At 37.5% G+C, this 27,926-nt stretch overlaps 2 protein-coding genes and 1 pseudogene across 2 annotated transcripts; all 3 read right to left on the bottom strand.

Annotated features, from left to right (window-relative positions):
* Nucleotides 1-5,734: 5,734 nt before the first annotated feature.
* Nucleotides 5,735-6,280, bottom strand: LOC147514937 (uncharacterized). Its single transcript, XM_086592743.1, has one exon. The coding sequence runs from the start codon at nucleotides 6,278-6,280 to the stop codon at nucleotides 5,735-5,737; it is 546 nt and encodes a 181-aa protein (XP_086448869.1).
* Nucleotides 6,281-13,736: 7,456 nt separating this feature from the next.
* LOC147514936 (serine/threonine-protein kinase STN7, chloroplastic-like) lies at nucleotides 13,737-15,820 on the bottom strand. Its single transcript, XM_086585610.1, has 2 exons — nucleotides 14,690-15,820; nucleotides 13,737-14,609 (listed from the first exon to the last, which is right to left on the bottom strand). Exons 1-2 carry the CDS (start codon nucleotides 14,879-14,881, stop codon nucleotides 14,403-14,405), a joined length of 399 nt encoding a protein of 132 aa, XP_086441736.1. The 5' UTR covers nucleotides 14,882-15,820; the 3' UTR covers nucleotides 13,737-14,402.
* On the bottom strand, nucleotides 15,536-16,207 carry LOC147514935 (protein HYPER-SENSITIVITY-RELATED 4 pseudogene; annotated as a pseudogene).
* Between the last annotated feature and the right edge of the window lie 11,719 nt (nucleotides 16,208-27,926).

Genomic DNA, 27,926 nt, shown 5'->3' with positions numbered 1-27,926 from the left:
GGCTTTCGTTTCTTAGGTTGTGTTGTAACCGGTACCTCTACCCGTGGTAGGCTCTTCAGTTTCTATGTCGGTATCTAGTAAAGTAGTAGGTGTAGGGTTATCGGTGGGGTAACTATAGGCATAGTTACCTTGTTATCAACCACTGCCGTAACGGAGAGTGGTGATGGCATTTATCTCACCTACATTTTCAAATTCATTACTAGTATTATCCGTTACCTCAAAGGTCGTGGTTTGTTGTTTTAGGATTATGTATTGCGTGACTTGGCAACACACCTTTGGTTTGGGCTTTATCTTGAGCCAACCGTTGGGTTAAATTATTAACGGATTGTAGAAGCCGTTGGTTAGATTGAGCCATAGTTTGGAAAAGTTTTGGCTCACTTGTATGAAGGTGTCAAGGCGATCCGTTGTGTGGGTGTAGTAGTCACGGGTGGTGTGGACTGGAACTATTTCACGGAATTATTTATAGGTGGATTCTCGATAATTATTATTGACCGAACGATACCTCTATTAGCATTATAATTATTATAATTACCTTGACCTTGTGCTTGACCTTGTCGAGGTTGCACTTGGTTGTTATAATTATTAAAATTACCCCGACTCGCCCTTGTCGTGAAGTGGAGCTTGGTTAAAGCCGCGGCGCTGGCCTAACATATTGATTATTGTACCCTTGAGGTGTGACTTGTTGGTTATTTCTCCAACCGAAGTTGGGATTTTGTCTCCAAGGGGCGTTAGGTTCACTATTAATGGAAGAAGCCTGTTCATAGGCTATAGGACAGTGGGAGTCGGGATGCTCAGGACTCCAACAGAAACTACATGGGTTTGAATTTACATTCATGACGGGGATAGGCTTTTGTTGTACGTAAATGGCCTCTACCTTTTAGTGAGTGATTCGATTAGAGTTTTAAGCTCGGAATCGTGTTTAATTTCAAACATACCGGCGGCCTTAACTGTATTAGTAGAACTAGCGGAGCGGGGGATATCATCACTACCCCCCCAATTATTATTTCGCTTAGTTTGGTCCTCTAAAAATTTATAAGCCTCCGAGGCTCCTTTACTTAAGAAACTACCCCCATTCATAATGTCAAGGACTTCTTTATGGTGATGTTGAAGTCCTTTTGAAAAGGCAACTAACTAACGTGTCTTTTGCTAGGTTATGGTGTGGACACTCTATAAGCGGATCGGTGAAACGATTCCAAGCCTCGAAAAATGATTCATGAGGATTTTGTCGAAAAGAAATGAATCTTGGAAAGCATCTCATCCGTCTTTAGGGGTGGGTAAAAATGTTCCATAAACAAATGAACAAGTTTAGCCCACGAAGTCCATTAATTAGGCTTTGGGCAGTTAACCAAGACGCCTTTATCAACTAAGGTGAAAGGGAATACCTTTAATTTAATTTGTTCCGCATCAACCGTAGGATGGTGGAATGTTGTTAAGACTTGTTCAATCCTACGCGATAGCCGATAAGGTTTTTCATGGTCTAAACCATGAAAAACGGGTAACAAATTAAAAATATTTGAGGGATTCTCAAATCCCCACTGGTCTGCTAGAACGATGCAAGATTTGGGGATATCGCCAAGGCTTTGTAGAAGTCCGAGAGAGGAGTCTCTCTTTCTTTCCCCATTATATCGGTGGTGTGTGTAAAATAGTAGCTAGAGGTGTAGTGTGTGGTATACTAGATAGATTTGTTTGTTGGTGTTGTTGTGTATTTACGTTAGGTGTTTTGTTCTACCGCACCTTAATCTCATGCAAGACTAAGTCGAGCTTAACTAAACATGCAACACTCCAAACAATCTCGATATACTAGTATAAAACCTCTAACAGGAGATCGCGAGGTTTGGAAGAAAGGAATACCTGATTAAGGCCCTTGTTTTCGCTTTTATGAATAGCGCCTTGTTTACGCTTTGTTCGGTGTATATAGCAGGTTAGAACACTGAAAAATATGAAAGATCAAAGTTCGAATCAAAACCGCCGAAACGAAAAAATTTAACACGTGGCGCCAAGGCCAATAGGCAGAGGCGCTCCGAGGTATTTTCAATTTACAGTGTTTTTAAGTGGTCGCTTCCAGTGTCCAATAGAATATAGGGCTGGTCAGGCCATGAAGGGAGGCCAGCCGCTTCGCTGTAAATTTTGCTCGAATTTTTCAACTAAAAAATGGACAACCACAAGATGATTCAAGCAAGGGTGGGTGGGTGAAATGGGACTTTAAAAACAGTACTAACACTATGAAAACAATACGAAAAGTGAAACTAAGATGGCAGCCATTTGATAAATGAAAATGAATAGTTTACCTACTTAAAATGAACGATGAATTCACAACGTAAGTAAACTAAACTATCTTTGTTAGAGGCGTTTATCAAAGTTTTTTTCTTCTACTCTCAATCCTATGAGATATAGTGGAGTAGAGTGATTCGCTCCACTCTTAGTCCTTCCGTATGCTTGTTTTCTAGTCTCAATACTCTACTTAAAGTCAATGAGAGCTTTAAGGGCGGGCAACTAAACTATGGTGCAACTACCCACAAGATGCAACTAGTCGATTATCGACAACTATGGGAATGCTACGTTGATTCGATGTTAAGGAGTTAGAGGGGATTGATTCCACCTTAACTCAACTTAATCCACTAGCGACGAAGTCGTCGTAATCCGAATTGAACTGCTACGCAGAACAATCGGTTCTTCCTAATCCCTAATTACACATGGCATTTCTACCAATTAATAACTAGCATGTGAACAATTAAACCCATTCTCATGGTGAACTAATTATTTCTGGCGTGGAATAGAAATTTACGAATTGACTCTACGATAAACGGAATCAAGCTTTCATCAAGGCTTCTCAACCCCTCTAATGGAGGTTTAGCCTTGAATCATTCCGCAATCATTTCCATTTAAATTAAAACTACACATAATAATAAGCATTAAAATTTACTAATTTAAACAATAATGAAATCTAAATTAATGACTAAAATGAAATAAGAACAAGAATTGAAATTAGATCTAGAAATGGAAATGACAAAATCGAAATTGATAAAAAATACTACTTTATTGATCTAATCAAATGAAGAACAAGATCCAAAGGTTTAATCTAATAAAGGATTTGAAACTAATTAAATAAAACAATTAAATCTAGATCTAGAAGCTATTTTAATGCTACTTTCTATTTTAAGCTATCTACCTAACCTAACTGCCCCCCGACTGCCATTAACACCGAGTCAAGCTTTTGTTTTATACATCCAGATCCAAAATCGTGCATGGGCTTGGAGCCATGTTTTGGGGCCGAGAATCAGCCCAAAACCCAATTCTTTCAAATTCAAAAAGGCCTCTTCAGCTGCAGTTGGCTTCCACAGACTTTTCGTCCACTTCTGCTCCTCTGATTGGGTCAAGGCTTGGACCATTGCAAAGCTCTTTCCGAGCCGGTCGTTTTGACATAAGGTAGGCCTCAATCCGAGGTCCGAGTCCAAAGATATGGCATCGGAAGTTCTCACGACTTTTGCTCCTTTATCTCGCTAAAGTGGCACATTTCTGCACATAATAGCTTTGAAGGCCTGAAATGCATAAAAACACGTAATCAGTATTAACTCTTACTTATTATTCACATAATTGGTCTAACAGTATGATTATTAAGGGGTTAAAACTACAGTTTTGGGCTCTTATCAGAAAACGACCTTTTTGACAATCCACAGGTTGTAGCCTCGGTCTCGGGACTTCCCAAGTCATGGAGTCTTTGATGAAGTTGTAAAACAAAAAGAGTATACCATATCCAATATAGATTTTCCAAAGGCTTATAGTTAGTAAGACAGGTATTGGTACCAAATCCTTAAGAAATAGTTAACTTTAACTACTAGTTAACGCACTACTAAAGTAGAGTAGCCTGCGCACATCATAATTTGCTAAAGGAGATTTTCTCAGTGAATGGAAGAAGCTGGCAGGGATAGAAAGAATTTGGTAGGGAAAAATGCTCTTTGTTGGACTTGTTCACATGAATAAAAACAACGTGTTGATTTATCCTACTAAAGAAACTGGGCTTCTATCAGGAGTTTTCTTTGTCGATCGATGTGAAAGGGTCGAAAAGTCTCGCTTTATGGTTGAGAAACAGCCTTCCTAGCAATCTGCTTCATGAATTGAAGGGTGGAACCAAAGAAGACAACTGAATACTGGGAATTCCATTTGATCTCCAAAGGTAAATATCAGGCATTGAGCCCCGCCTATTATAAGTATGAGTTAGGAGAGCGAGATAGAGACAAATACCCAATGGATGGTGAAAAAGCCTTACTGCACGCGTGAACCCTCCTTCTGTCTTGGAGCCTTGATGTTAAGTTATGTTCTCCCGCACACCCGCTCTTGCAAGGGGGAGGTGCTTTTTCTCGATTTTATCTCCAATCTCTTGTTTTATTCCTTATAACCGCCGCTTCAAAATAAATGGAATTACTGCAAGCCCTCGGTGCATGTTATGCCTTTAGATGGAATAGCCTATTTTTTCTAGCTATTAGTTTCCTTCATGCAGGTATTGTGGCTGAGGTTCGAGTAGGCTTCGTTTGAGAAGGTGAACGATGAATTCGAGTGATCGAAGGTTCAAGTACTGAGCAAAAATTCAAATGTCTATTCGTATGAGAATTTCTTGCGCTTTTGGTTGACACTACCTTAACCTTAGTTAGTAAGGAATGGGGGTGACTATTAGATAGGGACTCCGAAAGTTCATGTGAAGAGGTTAGTAGAAGAGATCATGTTTCTGGGGTTGGAGTCACCAAAGTGGACGATAGGCAAGAGAAGACCCAGGAGTAGACCTGACAAGCATCAGATTCATTCTATAGCCAAGCCGGAGAGTCCTACACCACTTCGAAGTACTAATAACTAAGTTAAAGAGAGAGTGGGGCAGGCCATATACGAAAGTGAACTATAGACTACTTACCGAACACCATAGGCAATGGGCGAAAAACCAGCTAAAGAGCATTAATCACCGAGGAAGCTAGTGCGCGTAGACCAAAGCTTAGTGGAGAGACCATACATAGGCCTGCTCCAAGATCAGGTTCTTAACAGGGGAAGAGGCGGTATGGCAGGTTTGATTAGGAGAAGTTAATAATCAATGATTATGCGGAGGGTCCAACAGTAACGAATGACACAAGCAAAAGGGTCAAGCCTATTAGAATTTGTTATTGGAAAATGAGGAGGAAGCCATCTATCATGGAGGGCAATCCGAAAAGACTGATTTAGACCTGATGGCTTACCGTTCTTAGCTTCTGATGATAATTCCAGTCCATCGGAACCATCAATCATAAGATTAGCCATTCAGAAAGTGTACGCTCTTCCAAAGCCTCATTAGCACGCCAAGAAAGATAGCATACTCTTTCCCATCATCCACTGTTTATGCTTACTTTTTCCCATCATTATTATGTAATTATAAAAATGTTTATGAAGATATGATTATCCTCAATGAGTTGTACTTTAAATATATTTTGCCATATCTTGCTTGGTTTGACATTTCAGCAGATATGAACTAAATGTTGTCATATTTTGTTTGCAGGTTCTCTTGCGGTTTGGAAGAAGCAATTAATATGGGTTTGTTTGGGCATATTTCTTTTGGAATATAAAGTACTATGTGATAAATGTTGGATGTTCAGACAATTTCTTTTGATGTTTTGTTGTTTATAAAACTATTATATATATGTAATGAATCATATTACTTTTTTTTTTTTAAAAAAAAAATTTAAGCTGGGGTTAGGTGGACCCCTACCTGCATTAATCAACCAAATCGTACATATATGGTACCCGCTGCATCCTCCTCAACAAGATTATATAATTCTCTATCTAGAGGAGGACCAACATGCAAAATATCAATACCATGGGAACTAGAGAGTCCTGCAAGATGATCAGCGACTCTATTGGTCTCCCGATATACATGAGCAAAATTACAACTTTTAAATTTGGTCGAAATTTCTAAGATGTGTGTTAACACATCAAGATAGTTCCATGGTGGCTTCGCCACATCTACATTCTCGAAGCCCATTTCCATACATCTGCACAACCCAACCTCTATAGCTTTTAGTACCTGGAATAGAACTGATCGCTCGCCACCACTACCTGAAAACACTGCCAGAACTTCGCCCTTTCTGTTCCTGATTGCTCCACCATGTCTTGTACCCTCTCCTGTTAGTGACCCATCAGTATTCAGCTTAACTCGTTCTTGTTTTGGTGGGATCCACTGACAGTGTTGCTGTGTCGCTCTTTGAAACTTGACCTGGATGCCGATAGCCTGAGACAACCTTCTGGCTTCAGTTGTGTCCTCCATTTCCGATATTTGCACTTGAATGTAGGTTTTCATATTTCTTAGGATTCTTTTCAAAACCACTAATGCGGGCCTTCCCTGATTGTTAAACCTACGTGCATTTCGCTCTTTCCAGATTCCATCAACTGTTGCACAAATGTAGCTCTTATATATTTCAGTCACCCAACTTGAGCCCCTGCAGAATTTTAGAATAGACGACCATTCTCTGTTGGAATTTCTGCAATCAGTAACTATACCCAAAATCTGCTTGATTCCATTAATGATTTCACGAGAATACGTGCAGTCAAAGTAGAGGTGATTAGAGAACTCCCTACTTTGCTGACACAAGCAAAAAGAGGAGTGAGAGAGTATCTTCTTTTGCACTAACCTATCTTGGGTGGACAGACTATTGGAGAATAGTTTCCAACAAGTAAAGGAATGCCGAGGGATTACCAGTCAGCCCCATACCAGTCTCTACCATTTTACTTTTTTCCTTTGTCTTCTCAAAGCTTGATATGCATTGTTTGAAGTGAAGGAACCACTGTGATGAGGAAGCCACACCACTCAGTCTCTATTGAGGTGTTGATTAATTGGTGTGCGCAAGATATCTTCTCTGAGGTTGTGACACTGCAAATCTTTCACTATGTTATTCCACTCTCCACTTGTCAAGAGTTCCTTCACTGTCGCATTAGGAGGTAGCTGAATTTCTGCTACTGCTTGAGCATTGTTAATTTCATGGACTACTACTACACCAAATGTCATGCCAAAGTAGCGTATCTTTGCCATTTGAGATAGAGTATCTAATCAACTCTTTTGCTTCTTTCCTGCACTTCAAGATGTTTCTCCATGACCATGAGCATTCAGCTGGAATAGGCATGGTCCACAAGTATTTATTTCTCATCTGATTCTCCCAAATCCAATTGACCCAGACATTGCTATCTTTACTTGCTATCTTGAACAACAACCCACAATGAGCACCCTTATTCCATGTTTCCATATTCATCATGCCTAAACCACCCTCCTCCTTCGTTTTGCATATAGTGCTCAATCTTGCTTCATGCACACATCTCTTAGCTTCTGTCCCACTCCAGAGGAAAGTGGCACATATCTTCTCCACTTGTTCAAGGACCGTTAATGGCAAAATGAAAGTTCGAGCCCAATAGATGTTTAAAGAGCTCAAAACCGACAGAATCAATTGTAATCTACCTGCATGGGATAGAAGTTTAGCTTTCCAATCCTTGATTCTACATGTTATCTTCTTAATCAAAGGTTGACATTCTTTAATACCCAGACGATTAGAAAATAGTGGGAGGCCGAGATATCTCACTGGCGGTTTCACAAGTTCCAGACCCAGTAACTAACTGAGCCAATATTGTTGCTTTTTGATGCTCCATAGCACCCGTCATGATTGTAGTCTTTTGAGAGTTGATTCTAAGGCCAGTCGCTTCACTGAAGATCTGTAAGCAATCCCTGAGAGCTACAATATAGCTTACTTCCCCTTTGTAGAAAATAAGGACATCATTAGCGAAGGCCAAGTGCGTCAACAAAGTCCTCTTGCATTTAGAATGGTAGCGCATGAGTTTTGAAGCAATACTCTCCTTGGTTACAATACCCAGAATTTCCATGACAATCACAAATAGATATGGGGACATGGGGTCACCTTGTCTCAACTCTCTTCCTCCAGCAAAAAACCCTTCAGGAGACCCATTCACCAAGACAGAATAGAATGGCGAGCTGATGCACATATGAATCCATTGGCGCATCTTCGGGGGGAATCCAAATCTCTCCAGTAAGTAGAGAATAGATTGCCAACTGACCGTATCATATGCCTTCCTGATATCTAGTTTAATAGAACATCTTAGAGTACCATGTCTTCTATTATACCCTCTCAACACTTCATGCACCATGAGTATGTTGTCTTGTATAGATCTACCTGGGATTAAAGCAGACTGGTTCTCATTAACAAGGTCAGAAATCACCAGTTGCATTCTAGTAGTGATTACTTTGGAAACCCACTTGTATATCGTGTTGCATAGTGCTATGGGTTGAAAATCTTCCACTTTTGAAGGATTGCTCACCTTTGGAATGATGTACAGGAAAGTTGCATTTCTACCCTGCGACATCTTGAAGTTACTAAAAACATTTTGGATTGCATTTATGACATCGTCTCCCATTGTTTCCCAACACTGTTTGAAGAAGAATGGATTAAACCCATCTGGTCCAGGCACTTTGTTATTCTCCATATAAAAAATTACCTTTCTTATCTCTGCACCCGTTACCTCGGCATCTAGAACATCACACAAAGTCTCTTCAATAGTATTCCGAACTTTCAAGTCCATGAAGAACTCTTTTTCCCTAACTGGTGATGCTGCAGTGCCCAACATCTTGGTGAAGTAATCAACAATGATCCCTGCCACTTCTGCCTGTCCATGGACTGTCTCCCCATTTTCATTGACAATAGTGCATATACCTTTCTTAGCTATTTTTTCCTTTAATGAATTGAAAAAAATAGCTTGTGCATCTGTCGCCATCTATCATCCATTTTTCCTCAGATTTCTGGTCCATATCTATTGCTTCTGCTCTTGCAAGATTGATATATTTCTGCATGTCCTCCCTTTCTGCCTCTCCTAACATGGCATCATCAAACTTGTTTTGGAGCAAAATTTGAGCATCTTGAAGGTTCTGCCTTGCTACATTTACTCTCTCATGTAAGTTGGAGAAGTTTCTCCGTGCCCATGGTCGAATCCTTTCCTTTAGTATCTTGAGTTTCTGCATCAACTTGTACATCGGATTATTAAAGATTTTTGTTGCCCAGACTTCCTCTAGCATAGTCTTAAACTCTGTCTGATAAACCCAAAAATTATGAAATCTGAAAGGAGTGGGTTTTTTGGAGAAGTCATTCCAAGTTAGTAGCATTGGAGAGTGATCAGAGACCCCTTGAGGCAAAAATTAGCTATAGCTTGTGGATAGCGAGTTAGCCACAAATTATTAACCATACATCTATCTATCCTCAACATAACTATAGCTATTCCAATAGATTTATTCCACCAAGTATAAAAGAATCCAGTAGACTTGATGTCCGAAAGCCCCGCATTCTGTAGACATATATTAAAATTAGCCGCTTCAGTACATACCATGGCTTCTATACCGATCTTTGAATGACTAAAACCTCTTTCCACAACTATATCCTTTCTTGTAGAGAATTACTCGCATATACCACTGTGAGTAAGAAGTTTTCTGCCTCTGGAAGATAGGTAACCCTACAATGTATAAAATGTTCTGAATCTGTTAAATAGACTACTTTAACAACATACGGATCTCAACAAACCCAAATTCTGCCTGACTGACTCTTGCCATAGTTGTTAGTATGCTCCCAGGAAGAGCAGCAAATTTTTCTTATGAGATCATACTTCGGATACTTAACTTTCGTTTCCAGTAAACCAAAGATACACAACTTCTTATCTACCCTCACCTTATTGATTTCCTTTGCTTTTCATAAGTTATTAGCTCCTTTCACATTCCAAATACAAATAGGACCTATAATTTAGAACTTAGGATGTTTGTTTTTTGAACCCTTGGGTCGCCCCCTGCTCTTTTTTCCTTTTTTTTTCCTTTCCACTTGATTCATTCGTTTTCTTTCCTTGATTCTTTGTCTCAATTCCATTCCTTGGAGTAGCCAGAGATTGTAGATCAGCCAGTGGAATATTGTTCATATCCTTAAAGTAGAAGGTTTAATCCTCTGATGGCTCCTCGACAAATAAATCCCCATTTCTAATAGTTTCAAGGAGATTATTATACTCATTATGCTCTAAATCATAGTGCATCAAAGGGTTCAAGTTAGTCTGCATATCATCACTCTGCCTGCCCTCCACATACGGCACTAAAGCAGCAAACATATTGCTCCAGCTCATTTCAGTATCACTTTCGCTATCATATTCCTGTGCATTCCCTGTGGCTACTTCTGTTACTTCTGCTGTTGCTATCACTACTACCAACTCTGAGCCCTCAAGTCTATCCAGAACCATGTTCGTTTCCTATAATCCCACTGCAGAACTCTCTACAAGAGGGATTGACTCTTTCGTAGCAACTATTCTTTCTGAATTCTTGGACACCAATATTGTCTCATCATTTCTCCTTAGTACCCCTTCAGTTTCAACTACTATTGCACTCAAACACAAATCTGACATTGAAACCTCATTAGAATTTCCTTCAGTTCTATCCACTACCTCTTCAGTGACTGCTTCACCTCGCCTATGTATAGTTGATGCATCAGTATGACCTATGTTTACTTCCCCTGGCACATTTATACTGTTACTGTTTTCATCCACCTCCACATTAGTATTCACCCCAGCTTCCACCTGAGTATCTGCCCTTTTATTATTGCCTCTCCTGAGACATCCATCTATTTTGTGTCCAAACCTCTTGCAATGATCATAGAGTTTTGGAATCCACCCATATTCAACTGAAATTTTCCTTATATCATCTCCACCCATATTCATATCATATGATTCAGGTAACTCTGAGGCAATCTCAACCAATACACAAACCCTAGCATACAAGAGTCTTTTCCTAGCTGCTGTAGCTTCATCCATCCTCTGAGGGTCTCCTATTCGACTGGCTAAAAAACCCAGCCCTTCCCCAGTCCATAAGTCCTTCGGCACATTGTACAGATTTAACCAAATTGGAATTGCTTTCACAGTATTCTTTCTCTTCTCAATATCCTATGTCCACTGAGTAACAATAAAACATTTCCCTGCAATATAAATTTGAGATTTTTCTAGCACTTTCCTCTTATCTTCCTCATTGGAGAACTTGAAGTAGAACAGTTTTGTATCTGCAACCATCTCATAATCTCCCTTTGTTTTCCATTTTTTCTTCAAGACTTCCTTTACTATCGGATATGGCAACCTTTGTTCCAAGAAAAAGCCCACCACATAATCTCTCCACACATTTAATCCTTTCCATCACAGATCAAACGGTACTTGGGTAACACCCTCTATCATATCAAGTTCAAATCTTTGAAGTGATGTATCAGTGGAACTGTCCTTACCTCCCTAAAATAGCGAGCTCCAGCTCGTCGTTGGGTTTACTGGGGGGTTTGTTTGATTATTTTGCTCTTGGATGTTTGCCATAACTGGATTGTAACCCTGCTCTTGAGACGATTGCATTGCGACATTTGGAGCTAGTAGCAGTGGAAAAGGCTGTAAATTTTCCAACTGAGTATTCATCTTGGATTCGAAAATCAATTGCTAGGTCAGGTTCAAATTCTTCTTTCTCTGAACTCACACTGTGTGCAATGGAAAATTTTACCAGAGAAGGAAAGAACCATGAAAAGGAGCGGATAAGAGAGGGGAAACTTGAAGTTTTAGCTAAAAGAGGAAGGAACGGTGTGTACACGATCACGAAACCACTTAAGTTATGTTGCTACCAATCGCCCAAAAAAAGGTCCCCATTTCAAAAAATAGATGGAAGTTATGTTGCTACATGATCATATTACTCTTAAACATGGCGAAAGTGATCTTTATAAATTACTTTTGGGAATATTGTTAGTTAAATTTAACGTGGTTGGATTGAAATTATTTATATAATTATTTTAGATTTTGTGATTGAAAGAAGCGAATTCATGTAAGTATGTAATTGAATAAAAACAGGGTAAAATAAAAATAAAAATCGGCGCTTTGTCAAAGCGTCACTAAAAATAAATGTATAATGACGCACAAAAGCGTTCCTATAAGCATATAATTTGCGACAAATTTAAAAAACGTCGCCACAAGTTCATTTCCAGCGATGGTAAATAATGTCGCTATATCAATTTAGTAACAAAAAATATAGTATTGTTGCCACGAAACAAAACGTCGGTAGTAGAAGGTTACAACGACGAGAAGCACAACGTTATTAAAAGTTAATCTTTACCAATGATAAATAATGTCGCAATATTAATTTAAGTAGTTAAAAATTGGTGTTCTTGCCACAAAATAAAACGTCGGTAATTCTTACTATTACCAGCGTTTTGTCAAAACGTCGTTACTAAATAATCTTTAGCAACGATACATAACGTCGCAATACTAATTTAAGTAATGAAAAAACTGATGTTCTTGCCACGATATAGAACGTCGGTAGTGTTCAACATTACCGACGTTTTCTTGAATTGTCGTCAGAATATAGTTTTTGCCACGGTTTAAACAATCAAATACAAAATATATACCGTCTTTTTTCTGGGCACTATCGACATTATAAAATGTCGTTGATGCTTAACATTTGTCGAAGTTTTTTTTTTGTAGTTTTAGATCTTTTGCGACTATACTTCTTGCGACGACCGAGTGACGATCATAGAAACGTCGCCACTAACAATTACTGACGTTTTTCTTACTTTTTCCAACAGTTAGTTTCGTCGCTAAAACTCTTATATGTTGTAGTGGTTTGGGTCGTGGTTACATCCTGGTCCTGGTGGCATAGTACGACCTAGGGATATACGAGTTGTGAAGATACGACCTGGTGTGTGGACACATGTGCTGTTGTGATTGGTTTTAGAACGGAGGGTACTTACATATGGTTAAAATTCTCTTCAAACCAACCATGAAAACTTTTGTTGGAAAATTATAACTGACCTTCGGTTTGTCATCAGATTTTTTCTCATTCGACGATTCTTCTTCTTCTTTGTCCCTGTCTTTCAAGCTGTCGATGCAGGCTGTCGATGGTGCAGTCAATGTCCTCAGCAACGAGTATAGATCTGTTTGCCGTAGCAAGCAATAATTTTCTAAGGTATGAATTATACGAAAGTTCAGTGAAATCCAAATCATAGATGTCGTACTTGAGGTAATTCGCCATTGCAGCAATCAGGTTACTTTTACCTGTTCCAAGGGGTCCATACAACAAGCAGATTTTGGGTTTAATCTCCCTAGTTGATACATAACCAGCATAAAAACCCCCTTTAACCAAACACATGCATAAAACCTCCCTATTATTTAAAACATAACATTAAAGCCAAAACAGACCAAAATACCCCTATAAAAACCGGGCCGACGTCATCAATCTTTACTTATAATTTCGACTTAAGGACAAACCGGGCTGACGTCATCCTATGTAAATTTGTATTTACATATGACAATATAAAATTACACAGTCTTTTTAACCTATTTAAATTTAAATTTTCATATGAAATTTTTTTTCATAAGAAAATTTATATTTATATTTACATATGAAAATTCATATTTACATAACCTGTGTCACCTGTCAGATGTCAGAAAAAACGTCTATGAAATTTCATATTTACATATGTAAATTTGTATTCACATATGTAACTTCATATTTGCATATGTAAATTCATATTTCCATAACCCGCGTCACCTGGTTAGAACTCAAATGTCAAAAAAATGTCTATAAAAATTTAGTGACTGTAAATATAGTTTTACAAAATGTGTCTATATAACATCAAAATGAGCAATCAAATATATTATGCATTGCTTCTTGAACGAGCCCATCACCAAAATAGAGATTTGCCATAAAGGAGCAAATGTATTCACTACTATAGTTACTCATGAAAAAGCAAAAATCCTGATAGCAGGTTATTTAAATACAAGATGAGATTACCACAATTTAGCTAGACTTTAAGTATTCCATGCTGTATACAAATGCATGGGAACAGAACACTAATACAAATCAGAATGATAGAATTCAGCACACATATCTTCTACAAGCCTGCAACTGAATATTCAATTGCAATGTTGGCGAGTACTCCATAAGAAATTTGAACCTCAGCTCATGGGGGAAGTAGATCAATGGAGCAGCACCACCAAGGCCAGCCGGACGACGAGAAAGAGGAGCTTGAACAGGTTCTCTCTCCAATCCCTTCGGCAAGTCTTGGGCCTCTTTAAGAATCATTGCTTCAACCTGATATCGTTTGCACTTACTAATTATGGACTGAACGAATTCTGCATATACACTCTGATTATTTTGACACAATTTCCATAATGGCTAATTCTTCAAGCCACAATTTAGATGCGTATGTATCAACAGTTGTAGTGATAGTTTAATACATTGTATTTTATTATATGGAAATTCTTTACACCGCATGAGATCCACTAGTGTCGTGTCACCTTCAAATCACCATATGAGCCAATATTCATCTCCTTTCTTTGATGATTTCTCAAGAAAGCCATACACAAAAATCAGCACAGCTATTTGCACAGGCCCATCGAACACGCTCATTCATCCATATCTCCACCGCACCATATTCACTAGCCCTTTTCAACACCAAACCTCCTTCCTTGGAACCAGGTTTCTTAGTTAACGAAACTTTATTAACCACACCAAAAGCTCCTTCACCCAACTTCTTTCCCAGCTGAAAATCATCCTGTAGAGACCATAACCCAATCCAAAATCACAACTGCCACTTACAACAAAACTCCATGATGTCTCAGAACTAAATCAAACCTTTCTAGAAGTGGGTCTGAAAAACCTCTCAACAAAAGCAAGAACAAACATATCCCAAAAACCAGGAGCAACACCAGGTGTAGCCCAAAGATAAGATAAAGTGCCCAAAGCTAAAACAACACCAAGAGCAGTAATAGTTAAAGCATTTGATCTTGGAAGTGTACTTCTATAAATAATATCACCACATTCCATAACTGTACATGGAAGTCCCACACCAACTCCAACAAATAGATTATGAACTAAGTCTACTACTACCAGCTCTGGAGTTGCTGAACTGATTGTTGATAATGGTTTGGAATTTGAGATTGAGTTTATTTTTTTTGAGTTTTGAGGATATGGGTATTTGATATGTAAGGAGAAATGTTTGTTTTTCAAGTGGGGAAGAAGAAGTGTGGTATTTTTCAAAATGGTGCCGAACTAGTTCTTCCCACTCTAAAAGACTCCATCTTTACCGTTGCCATTATACCAAAAACAGCTCTCTCCTGCTTCCGCGTGATACCATGAACCGATCGGTTGTTGAGAGTTGAGATTTGAAACTTGAACCCAAACCCATTTGTTTTAGGTTGGTTCGATCCTTGACTCTGTGTTCTCTTTTTTTCTTCATCAACAAAGTCAGCCGAATCCACTGCTTTCATAGACAAAGTCAGATGGATTCCTCCTTCTCCACGCATGAATGCAAGTCGAATATTTGACTTTGAAAATAGTTTATCAGTTCAGCCGAAGTCCCGACGTTCCCCACAGGGTAAAACGGGTAATAAAATAAAATAGGACATAGAAATCAGACTGGAATTTCATTGATATTGGAAAGCAGGGAGTTTTTGTGATATGGGCTGATAAATAGGGAGGTTATGTGATATGGACCGATAGGAAGGGGTTTACACTCATCCGGATTAAAACCAAGGGGCTGAGCCCCATTTCTTGATACAACAAGTAGCCACGTTTCCAAGCCCTTCCCGTCCTCTTATAAAAGTTCTTCCTTTTAACAAATCCATCCAAATCATCCATTATAGTCTTCTTGAGTTGTGGATCCAATGCAAATGTATCAAACGTCGAGGAGTGCTCTAGATTTATTTTTGTCCATGCATCTCCCAAGTTCGTGTACAAGCTATCAACGTCCACTGCGGATATCTTCACTGTCTTCTTCTCGTCTATTATGGATTTTGCTTTCTCTAGAACGTGAGGCAAGTAACTCTTGTCCACCACTTTTTTGTGTTTTTTGTGATAACTGAGAAGGAATGATCGAATTTCAACTTGTTGTAGAGAAGATTTTGGGTTATGAGAAAAGAGTGTGATATTTTTCTGAATTTGCGTAGTCTCCATCCTCCACTTAAACTTTATTCCATCAAAAACATCGGTAATCTCTTCATCCTTTTCCATTGTTGTTTTAACATTTTTCTCTCTACGAGGTTTGGATATTCTTAATCTCCTAGTTGTAGGGTTGATCTTTCCACCCAAGTAGATCTCCATAGCTTCATATAGTTCATTGTTAACTAGTCCCTCATATTCTTGGATTATCATGGTTAACTGAGGCCAAAAAAAATTGAAAATATAACAAATCCAATAGTAAGCATAGTCTTGTAACTCATCGGGTAACAAGGTTTCATAAGCTTTTAAAAAAAGTGTAGATGCAGCAATTGAGCGTACGCCGAACATGTTTGCAATTACAAGATGGTCTTCTGCTTAGATAATCGTTGAGAATCAATGTAGTTGGTGGAGATTTTCTTCCCCTGAAGGTGGAAGCTGAAGGAAGTTTTGTTTAATACATTGCAACGTTTGGAATATATATAGACAAAAGTTTTTCTTTTTCTAATGGGTGATCTTAGACATACCCATAAAAACACTCCCGTACCCTATAACTAACATAAATTTTTGTCATACCCCAATAACAGCCTAAATATAATAATATCTCCCAAATAATTTGGGGTATTTTCCATAAAGGCAAAAGAATAAAAAAATAAAATAAAATAAAATAACGACATATCTATTTGGTACTGTTTTTTAGTAAAAGTTTCTTTCACATTCTTCTTCGTACCTCTCGCTGTATCTTCTACACAAAAAAAAAGAGAAAAACATCCTGTTTAGGAGATTGGTTTCGTTGTTGTTGTGTTTTTTGACTGTTTTGAAAGTTACGGCTACGAAGATGTTGGAGATGAGTATGCTTGATCAGATTAGGGAGCCGGTTATTAGGATGGTTCCACAATTGTTGAATTGTTTTTCTATGGTTGGGAATAAGTTTGGGTGGGGGAAACAGATTGGTGAGTTGTGGAGATGTTTGAGACTTTTGGCTGAGATTTTGTGTGAAAAGTTTTTGAGTTTTTATCCGGTTGCGTTTGATGTCTTGTTCTAGAGTTTGAGTAAAGGTAGTAATGGGAATGGGAATGCTTCTGTTAGGTCTCGCAAGGTTAGGTCTGTTGAAGACGAATCTGCAGTTACTTGCTTTACAAAAGCTTGGTATTCTTCCGGCGGCCATGGAGAAAATACTGCAGTTTGATTCGTCTGTTAGTCAGTTGCGTTTGCATCTGAATCACCTTGTGACAGGGGGTTGTGCAGTTTCGTATTTGTTCTAGCTCCAACATTGGAGTAATGAAGTTGTTGAATAGTCGATTTCATCGTTGATTGAGGAGCTAGAGTTATTAAAGTCGCTGCTTCAAAAAAATTTGGATTATGAAAAAGAGATCAATCGTGTAGCAGTGCGATACTGTGTCACTGTCCGCCTACGAACAAACCTCGACGGACCTTCACAAACGTTTGCAGCCTTGGAACACATGCTTCTTGATATATCACATATTTTGCAATTGGAATCTGAACAAAATGATGTTAGCTTAAGTACAAGCATAGTACAAAATATCAGGATATGGGTATTTATCGATATTCAATTTCTAGATATGTATCGTGGATATATCCCTCTCTTTGGGGATATTTGACATTGTTTCACATGCAAATATCGTAGATATATCCAAAATATCGATAAATATCGTGGATATTGTGGATATTTCTTGATATATCATGATACATTATTTATATTTATTTGAAATATAATGGTAAATATTAAATAAAATTGTTATATACACAAAATATCGCCAAATATCTCAAAATATCCCCAAATATCATAAATATTGTAAATATCACCGATATTTGCAGTCGTATATATCTCTGAACATATCGTGATATTTATATATCTTTTTCTGAAATCTGGATAGATATCTCCAAATATCGCAATATATCGGGATATTTTGTACTATGAGTACTAGTCTATGTGGAGCTCACTTAGTACCTATGCGGTCATTTTTGGATTTTGTAGAAGCCCTCAAGAAAAATGTATATAATGCTTATGATGGGTCTTTAGTGCTATACAAAGCAGAGTTTTATATTTTTTCGTGCAAACAAGAAGGTCTGCGAGGAGTGGTTTTCTCGCATATCTGAGCCAATGCTAAATCTTTGGATTGGCCTTTGCATAGTCAAGATGCGATATTTTCATTATTGTGCAAGACACTTGCAAGAACTCAAATCTAGTGGCATCAACTTTAAAGGACAAACCGAGGGGGCAGATGATCGAGAGTTGAGAAAAAAAAAAAAAATTTGTTGGTGATATCTTGAGGATTCTTCGCATGTGTGGCTTTGTCGTAAGTCGGGAACCGAGGCTTTAATTGGCCTTCAAAGATGGACTGAAATGACGTTCTTGTTAGAATAGTTGTATGAACACAACAACTAAAGTAGAACAGAAGGAACAAGTAGCAATGAAGAAACAAGGACAACGATGGCGGGAATAACCAAAGGCGCTGGATTAGGTCGGGTCCTTAAGGAAAGATTTTCGCCCCTTCCAATGGTGCGAAAAGGCAGGTGGTGGTGTCTTCCTCACGAGGATTCAATGGTTAACAAAGCAGCCTGACTTTGCACTAGAAACGGACTACCCTCTAGAACAGCAATATAACTCTCTCGGGCGGCCGACGGAAGAAGAGAAGAAGAAAAGGACTGGTTTGAGTTTTTTTGTTTCTCACGAGTTGAGTTTCTGATCAAGTCCATTCTCTCTATGGACTCACAGTCCTATTTATAGAGGTTAGGAGGAAGAGAGACCAACTCCTAATAGAACACTGAAACTTGCTGCTCAAGAAAAAAGGCAAAACAAGTTTAGGCTATTGGTCAAACCACTACCCACAACAGTAAGCCCAAGCCCAGGCCCGAACCCTACCTGATGTGGTGGATAACCAATGTGGGACTATCTACTATGCACTAAAGTGGTGAGAACACCATTTGTTCATCTCCTCCACTTTGCACACACACACTAGTATTTAGAAATACACAAGAGATTCAAACAATCCCCCACTATTTCAAAATACTTATAGTCCCCCACTATTTAGGAATAGGATATTACAAAAGAAATGGGTTAACGAAATGCAAGAGAGAATCGAAAAAACAATGCATAAGATACTGGTGCTTTACGAGCTTGAACCAGTCATAGGGTAACATGTCTTATAATACGTGAAAGTGGTGGATTAAAAAATCTTTGAACCAACATTCCCTTGTAGTAAAATAGAGGACATGCACCCACATTGCTCTTTCATTATATGCCCGTTTGCGATTGTTGCGCTTTTTTGGCCCTCGGCTGTTTTTGTGTTCCATGAATGCTCTAGAGTACTTGCACGAATACTCATAAGAACCGACCCAGTTCTACATTCACGTAGGTGGATATCCATCAAGTGTACATTGCAGTTAAAATACACTATCTCATTATAAAAAAATGGACTATGGATTCCAATAAGAGTAAAATAACTCATCCTTTCTCATTGCAATTCAAGTTATACTAAGTATACAAAAAATGCTATCTAGTCATAGGGTGGGACGTCTCAAAGAAAGACAATAGCATACCAGAGCGACGAGGTGACTTGTTTTTCCCTTTGAACCTAATTCATGGGATCTCCAATCACATAGGTGGGGTTGCCGTCAGTGTCGCCCTTTATCTAAGGCAAAAGTCCCATCCCCCTCGACGTATAACCACTTGCCTCCAAAGAAGTGGTGCGGTTAGACATGTGGCCAAACTAAGTCCAACCTAACATAATCTTTAGCAGTTGCTTGATTAAGTTATATCTCAACTTACATGTATTCTTTTCCCATTGCACATAAGATAACATGTTTTAGCTATTACAATGAGACAGTTGCAAAGCATATACACATCAGGAGGCTGTTTAGAGCCAATGGAAAGATTTGCCAAGAGGTTGCTAACCCACTCAGCATCATCACATGCCTTTTCTAAGGCGATTAGCTTGGATGATATCCAAGACACTCAATTTCCACCAAAGGTAAACACATAAACATTACTGGATCCAGTTTATAACATATTACCCTTCTAACAATGATGGAAATCTACTAAATATCAGTCCATAATCAATGGCTCTGTTATAGTACTTGGATAATCTGACAATATACATCAAAGTTCCTTATAAGGACACAATGGGTTATCATTTCGATTATGCCATTAATGTAATTAATGTCATGTCTCACATACATTATCCATCAAGTACAATTGGCTACCATTGATATTGACATATTTAGTATGAGAAAACACAAGGAGATTACTTTTCATAAGATGGATATTTGCCACAAAAGGTGTTAACACATGCTTACTATCATAATACCCATACTTTTCAATGAAAAATATTTCTACTAAGTGCTATAACAATATAATGAGACCAACATGAGTTTTAATTCCTATATTCACCAGTCATTCAATTCTGTAGTGCCCGAAATTCCCCTATACCATCCGGCCGGTCTGGTTTAAGGTACGTTGTGGCCTTCAACCATATTCAAACGTCAACATCTTGACAACTAAATATAGTAGTTACAGAAATGAGTTTAACAACATAATAAACTATCATTTTCAATGACGATTTATGATGTGTTTCAAATAGGAATTTCTCTGTCTCATACACATTCTCAATACTAGCACTCATGATATTAAATCATCTAAACACAGAGAGATTAACACATATGTCTTGCTTTGCTCTAAAGAAAGTACACATATTTTATCAACAACGGTACTTTGACATCCATATGACACTAATATGTTGTTGAATTGCTCATGCTATTTATAGGCGCTTGAATCAACTCATACAAAGATTTAACTAAATTGTATACCTTCATTTCATCACCGGTACTACTTGGTATTGTAGTTCGCACAACTACTCAACTAGAGTCTTTAGAATTCGTAGAAGAAATTCTAGTTATATGAGCAAGGTTTCAAAATAGTATAAATCTTGTCTCTGATTGAAACCCCTTGGCTATTATTATTAGCATTGTATTTTGCAATACAACTATCACGTTTTAGTTTTCTCTTGAAGATCCAATTCAACCTATAGATCCCCCAATAAATCAAGAGTCCAGTTTAGAGGAGTTGAATCCTTCAAAAAGGACATTTCTCATAGACAGACAACTTCCTTATAGGTTAATGAATCTTCCTCAAGAAACATATAAACATCATCATCGTGAATGGTGGAAATACTCATTGATAGTCTTCCAAATTTCTTGTGCAGAAATAATGGGATTATCTTATGTAGTTCATTATGAACATTCAACCACTCTGCCAATTTCTCAGAAAGCACAACCTCAAATAAAATTAGCATATAAGACATTCAATAATAGTGTGGTATCTACAAAATTGTTATCACTCATGACAACTGAAAACAAACATCACTATTATGAGTTTCACCAATGAACATCTACTAGATAATTCTAGGTCTCAAAAAGACTTCTTTTAGATTCATTCACAATAGCCTTGGCAAGACACCCCCACATTTTGAAGCATTTTTGGATAGGCCCAAGACCTTTCCATACTTTGTAGTTCAATGTCTTTCCAATTATCTTGTGAGATGAACTATGGTAAAATAGTGTTATGCATATGGGTCACCACCCCCCACAGTTCAATAGTTACTCAACCTATTCAAACTTACATGCAAAACACATTATACCGCTACAAACACTAAAAGAAACAACAACAATAAAATGCACTCTTATGACAAGAATATACTTTACTCAAGTCTATGATTCTGGATCATATTAAACATAGTCATATTATGTTCATGTTATCTATATGAAAGGAAATCCACAAAAGATTCTAATGAATCTTAAAGAATAGAAGAAATAGATGAAAAGGGTTTTACCCGAAATAATATCATTATCATCCTTCTTTTCATCATTCAACATTCCAATTGTCATAGGGAGACAATTCACGCACTTGTACATCACCTTGGCTATTTATCCATAGTCATAGGAGGATAATGCCTAATAAGACAATCTACAAGCGTTACATCTCCTTGTCTAAAATAGTCACTGGAGGATATTGTCTAAGAAGACAAACCATTACCTTACATCTCCTTGACTAAATTAGGTTTAAGAGGATATTGATTGTTTTCCATATTGTTTCCTCTCGTAGACAACGATGCTCATTACTTAATAATATATAACATGGTTAAACTTCATGTCAATGTTAAATAATGCATTCATGACAAACATGGTAAATATCATATCATAGGTTCAGGAAAAGTAAACTTTAACTATACCCCTCACAACAAAAAGTATACGATATTTAAGCAAATCTAGCCACTAAATATGCAAAACAACGGAGGACTCCACCTTCTCTTTTTACATGAGCTCAAGTAAGATAGAATACCCTATCAACAAGACCTCAAGTACTACCACAACATCTAATGGCTCAACCCATTAATGTCTTCAACTAGAAAATTTTACTAATAAACTATTATCAAGTTTAAAGTAAATCCACGATGATTAATATCCAAAACTAGCATGCTACACAACTTTAATATATGCTATATTAGATATAAGCTACAAGTTACTTCATCTAACATGAATTTTCACAACAGTACAATTATAACCATCATCTAACAACATGTTCACTCAATAAAGGTAAGCAATTATGCATTGAATACATTATAATTACTATCCAAGATTTGAGTGTGGTTGATATTAACTATCTTAAGGTCTCTCTTAGACCATCTACATACATCTACATATGTACAAAGAAAATTAATATCAAACTACTTCTAGTCAAACCAATTAATTCCTCAGTGATAAACACGTATAATTTGTTGACTAGGTTATTAAATAAGTTTAAGCTTAGGGATTTCCTTCCTAAGAAAACTAGCATGCAACTCAAGGCAAGAATATCATCATATAATTAAACCAAAAGAATTGCAAAGAGTGAAAGAATACGATACCTAACCGATTGAAAAACCGGATTACCATATTTTTTTTCCTTCTAGAAAAACAGTTCAAAAGAACTGTAATTCTAAACCAGTTCAGGACGAATTGGGTATCAAGCCTTATACCACTGGAAAGCTCTTTGAATCAGCTATCCAACACAAGAAGCGGATTGCAAAACCGAGCTCTGAGCTGAAAGTTATAGCAGTTTCCGTAACGAGTGACGCAGCTGTCAAAAAGACGAACTTTGACGTTTTCTTTGATAGAAATCTCATATTTGACTCCTACAAACGTAGGAGAAAGGTCTACAACCATATATGGTTTGATAAACCACAAAAGATCAATAAATATTCAATCTTTAATTGGTTTCTCTACCAAAAACGAAATTATTAGAAAATTTCTAAAGTCATAACCCAATAACACAAACAATAACTCAAAGTAAAAGACTTATCTTTTGATTGTCGTATTAAAGCACTCTCCTTTGTTCTACTACAAAAATTCTTTTCTTAAGATTGTTAGAATAGTTGTATGAACACAACAACTAAAGTAGAACAGAAGGAACAGTAGCAATGAAGAAACAAGGACAGCAGTAACTGGGAATAACCAAGGCGCGGATTAGGCTGTCCTTAAGGAAAGATTTCGCCCCTTCCAATGGTGCAGAAAGGCAACAGTGGCGTCTTTCTCACAGGATTCAATGGTTAACAGCAGCCTGACTTTGCACTAAAACAGACTACCCTCTAGAACAGCAATATAACTCTCTCTGGCGGCTGACAGGAAGAAGAGAAGAAGAAAAGGACTGGTTTGAGTTTTCTGTTTCTCTGAGTTGAGTTTCTGATCAAGTCCATTCTCTCTATGGACTCACAGTCCTATTTATAGAGGTTAGGAGGAAGAGAGACCAACTCCTAATAGAACACTGAAACTTACTGCTAAAGAAAAAAGGCAAAACAAGTTTAGGCTATTGGTCAAACCACTACCCACAACAGTAAGCCCAAGCCCAGGCCCGAACCTTACCCGATGTGGTGGATAACCAATGTGGGACTATCTACTATGCACTAAAGTGGTGAGAACACCATTTGTTCATCTCCTCCACTTTGCACACACACACTAGTATTTAGAAATACACAAGAGATTCCAACAGTTCTCTTCCTTGTGTATGGAAGAAAATCAGGTTAGAGGTCAGACTTGGATCTTAGGATCTTTTACGTGGATCACAGCGCTTGTATATTAGGCTCGAGGCGATTATGAAAGGGCAGCTTCTCGGTTCTCACACTGCTTTGACCGAGGAGGAACTTCGGTTTAATGGGTTACGGCCGAGTACAATTTGTCATTGAAGCGTGTAATCGAGAGTTATACCGCTCTTTCTTATTGGAAGTCTCTAGAATCCCGGCTATTGGAGTTGCGAGGCACTTTGCGTGAAGCATCTTTGGGAAGGATTATTACGGTGCTTTAACTGCTGCTGCTGGAAATGAAATAAATGTTGTTCATGTTTTGGCATGCTTTGATGAGGGAGATTATCAAGCGGCATGGTTTTACTTGGATTTGACGCCAAAACCCGGTAATATGCTCACACTTGATCCAAAACTAGCCTTTGCAGGTGGAGTGAGCGGATGCTCTTGCGGCAATGCTTCTTCAAAGTGATGGGAAGGTAGATAAGGTACCACGGAAATAGAGAAGGCCAAGGCGATCTTTGGACGAAGTGTTGTCTGTTTTTTCCTTCCGATGGATTAACCGAGGAGGCGTGGCATATGCCACCCAATTGCATTGCATTTCTGTTTTTGAAGAAGGCTACAAACCTAGGGGTGGGGCAAGAACAATCGAAGAACTTCGGACAATTATGAACTCTTATAATCAAGTTATGGCATCTCCAATTAGTACAGTTCATCAAGATTGTAATCTATGGCTAAAGGTTTTCCGTGTTTATCGTGATTGTGCTCCCGAATTTTCCCATGACCCTACAACTTTGTCGAAACTCGATGAATCAATCCCGTAAGCGAGCAATTTTGCTATGGCACATCGTTTGAGCCATTATCTTAAAGATAATATCGCAAGTTGCCGGACGAGGTATATCGCAAGTTTCTTTCATTAGATTTTGCAAGTATGAGGAGATCCTGGCGATGCATCTTTGAAAACCATCTTGAAGAGCGCCTTCACTAGTCTATGGTCATTTGTAGGCCCTGATTTGATATCTCTAACAACAATCATCCCTGATACTACTGAGAACAGTCTGAAGGCAAAGGCTTTCTTGAAACTCTCAATTTGGTTTAGGTTTCTTATACTCGGTATGTACCCAAAAAAAAATAGCACTTTGTTTAATATTGCAAACAAACTCACAATTTTTGTTTGGTGTTTGTATCTGTTCATTCTAGTAATCCAAAATATAATGGTTTTCTGCGTTCTTCCATTCATCAAAATTTGATTTTGAATTTTTTTCTTCATCCGAAAATTTGATTTTGAATTTTTTTCTTCATCCTCATTCGGTTGGTATTCATCGTCATTACTTTGGTATGATTGATTCAAATCAAAAGTAGGTGTTTGCATGTTTATTGATGAGATAAAAGAATAAGAGATTGAGAAAAAGAAGGAAAAAAAAAAACGCCGGTCTTTCTTCTACAATTACTGAATCACGTCGAATAAATGATTTGTTTTACTCAATAAATATCTTCGATACGCCTAATAAAAAATAAGAGTAATTTAGAAAGCTAAATGTGTTTAAAATGATTTTATTTATTTATTTTAAAGTTAGAATTTGAGAGTGTTTTGTGTGTCCAAAATCACCTTTTCTAATAGGTAGTTTAGTTTTAAGAAACTTTCTTATTACTGTTTTGGTATTGTAGTAGTCTAGGAGAGGCGAACAACAAATTTAACAACTCTGATTCTTGGAGTCTACATGGAAACTAGCGAAATAATAGAAAATCAGAGTCGACAGTTGTTTACAATATTTCAGCAGAGCGAGAACTCTCTAAAGTCTAATCAAGATTGTAGAACATCAAGATCAGACATTTTCCGAACTTTTGGACACGAAAGATAAGGCAAATCCCCAATTTAGTGCCTTTCTACAAGTTAAAAAGCTGAAATTTTCCTGAACTTCGGTATTTTCCTCAAATCACATTTAGCCGTTTCGTGGCCTACACACATATGGTGGGACTAGCTTCGGAAGATTCACCACTATTTCATTTCATGTTACTTTGCTTTATTTTACTGCAAAATAAGGAGCCCATTTTTGCTGCAATATCTAGTATCCTCAGTTTGCTTCTGGTCTAATTGTGAAGAGCCACGTGGCTAGTAAATAAAGGACCAAACTCCACAACATTTCCCCCAAACTAGCCAATATGCCGGAGTGTGGCCGGCTTACTATATTAATAGTTGATTTACTCTGGGCTATTATAATTGTATATTGTGCTATTATTTTGATGATGAACTAATTAACTACTCAATGTTTTAAAAGAAAAAGTTCAAGCCTATTATTCTAGTGTATTGGGCTTTAAAATTAGTTGGGAATGTTGGTCTTTATAATTGCTTGGGGAAAGAATAAGACGTCTGAGACATAATTATTTTTGGGCAAACACAAATGCTTTTAGAAAGAAGACATGTATTGCCAAATTACACTACTTGTCGAATGTGTTGTTGCACTTCTTGTTTTAGGGTTACTTTTGGAATCGTCTATGAATACAACACCAAAAAAAAAAAGTAAATATGTAAATATTTCTTTGGTAAGTAATACTTACCCCATCAAATGCAAGAACAATGAATTGATCCCTCTCTGTTAGTAGCCTATAAGAAAATTCAAGTATAGAGATCACCTTGTAATCTTTCAAACAAAAATCTCCGAAGGCCCTTCTGGTTGCTAATCTAGGGGCATAATCAAATGGCAACCAAACCCGAGGCACTTCTGGTTCATTTTGCAAGGCAAAAAGCCTTCCTCTACACCTTTTGATTCGTACAGCTTCCCCTACACAAATAGAGAGAAGTGGGAATTAAAGTCAACACTATACTATCACACTGTTAAGACTGGTATATAGAAAGTCATATTGGGTAAGTCGGGCTTCAGAACAACGATCAACTGGACTGCCACTATCGCATTGCTATTGTCTTTAGCATAGTACAAAATATCAGGATATAGGTATTTATCGATATTCAATTTCTGGATATGTATCGTGGATATATTCAAAATATCAATAAATATCATGGATATTGTAGATATTTCTTGATATATCATGATACATTATTTATATTTATTTGAAATATAATGGTAAATATTAAATAAAATTGTTATATATACAAAATATCTCCAAATATCACAAATTTTGTTGAAATATCACCGATATTTGCAGTCGTATATATCTTTGAACATATCGTGATATTTATATATCTTTCTCTAAAATCTGGATAGATATCCCCAAATATCGCAATATATCGGGATATTTTGTACTATGGTCTTTAGATCCCATTATCGCCCTGAACCCCTTTAAGTTAATTATTTGAAAGAAGTCACCCCCTTTAGTCTAACTTTAGGTCGGTTAGAAGAGAGGAAAGGTAAAGGTCATCTAAGATATCGATTGCCATACCGGCATAAAATAGTTCAACAGTTTACATACATATACTTTCTTTTTTTCTTTCGAGAATACTCTTAGAATACCAAAAAGAATTGACAAATTGTAGTGCGAAAATCAAATTGGCAGAAAACACACCATGAAAATATCATCACAAATCCACGTTATAACAATCATATGATTGATCAATAGCTAGCTTTGTGATTTTGTATAAATCAGAAGACTTTTGTATATCTATTGAAAAAAAATCATCTGAAAAAGAAAACTTTTGTATAAAGAAATGAGATGTTGAAATTGCGCGGTTGATATTTCCAATTCTGGACAGTCTTTGAGTCAGTGTCGGCCCTGACATTTTCGTGGCCCAAAGCGATGCACTAAAATGTGGCCCTATATGCAGTAAAAAAAAAACAACAAGACAAAACAAAATACTTATATTATTCAACTTTAATCTGCCAATATAATCCGGGAGGGGGGCA

The sequence above is a fragment of the Coptis chinensis genome, chromosome 2 (genome assembly GCF_015680905.1).
Source record: "Coptis chinensis isolate HL-2020 chromosome 2, ASM1568090v1, whole genome shotgun sequence".
NCBI lineage: Eukaryota > Viridiplantae > Streptophyta > Magnoliopsida > Ranunculales > Ranunculaceae > Coptis > Coptis chinensis.
The sequence above is the reverse complement of the archived record's forward strand: the minus strand, read 5'-3'. Positions and strand labels throughout refer to the sequence as shown.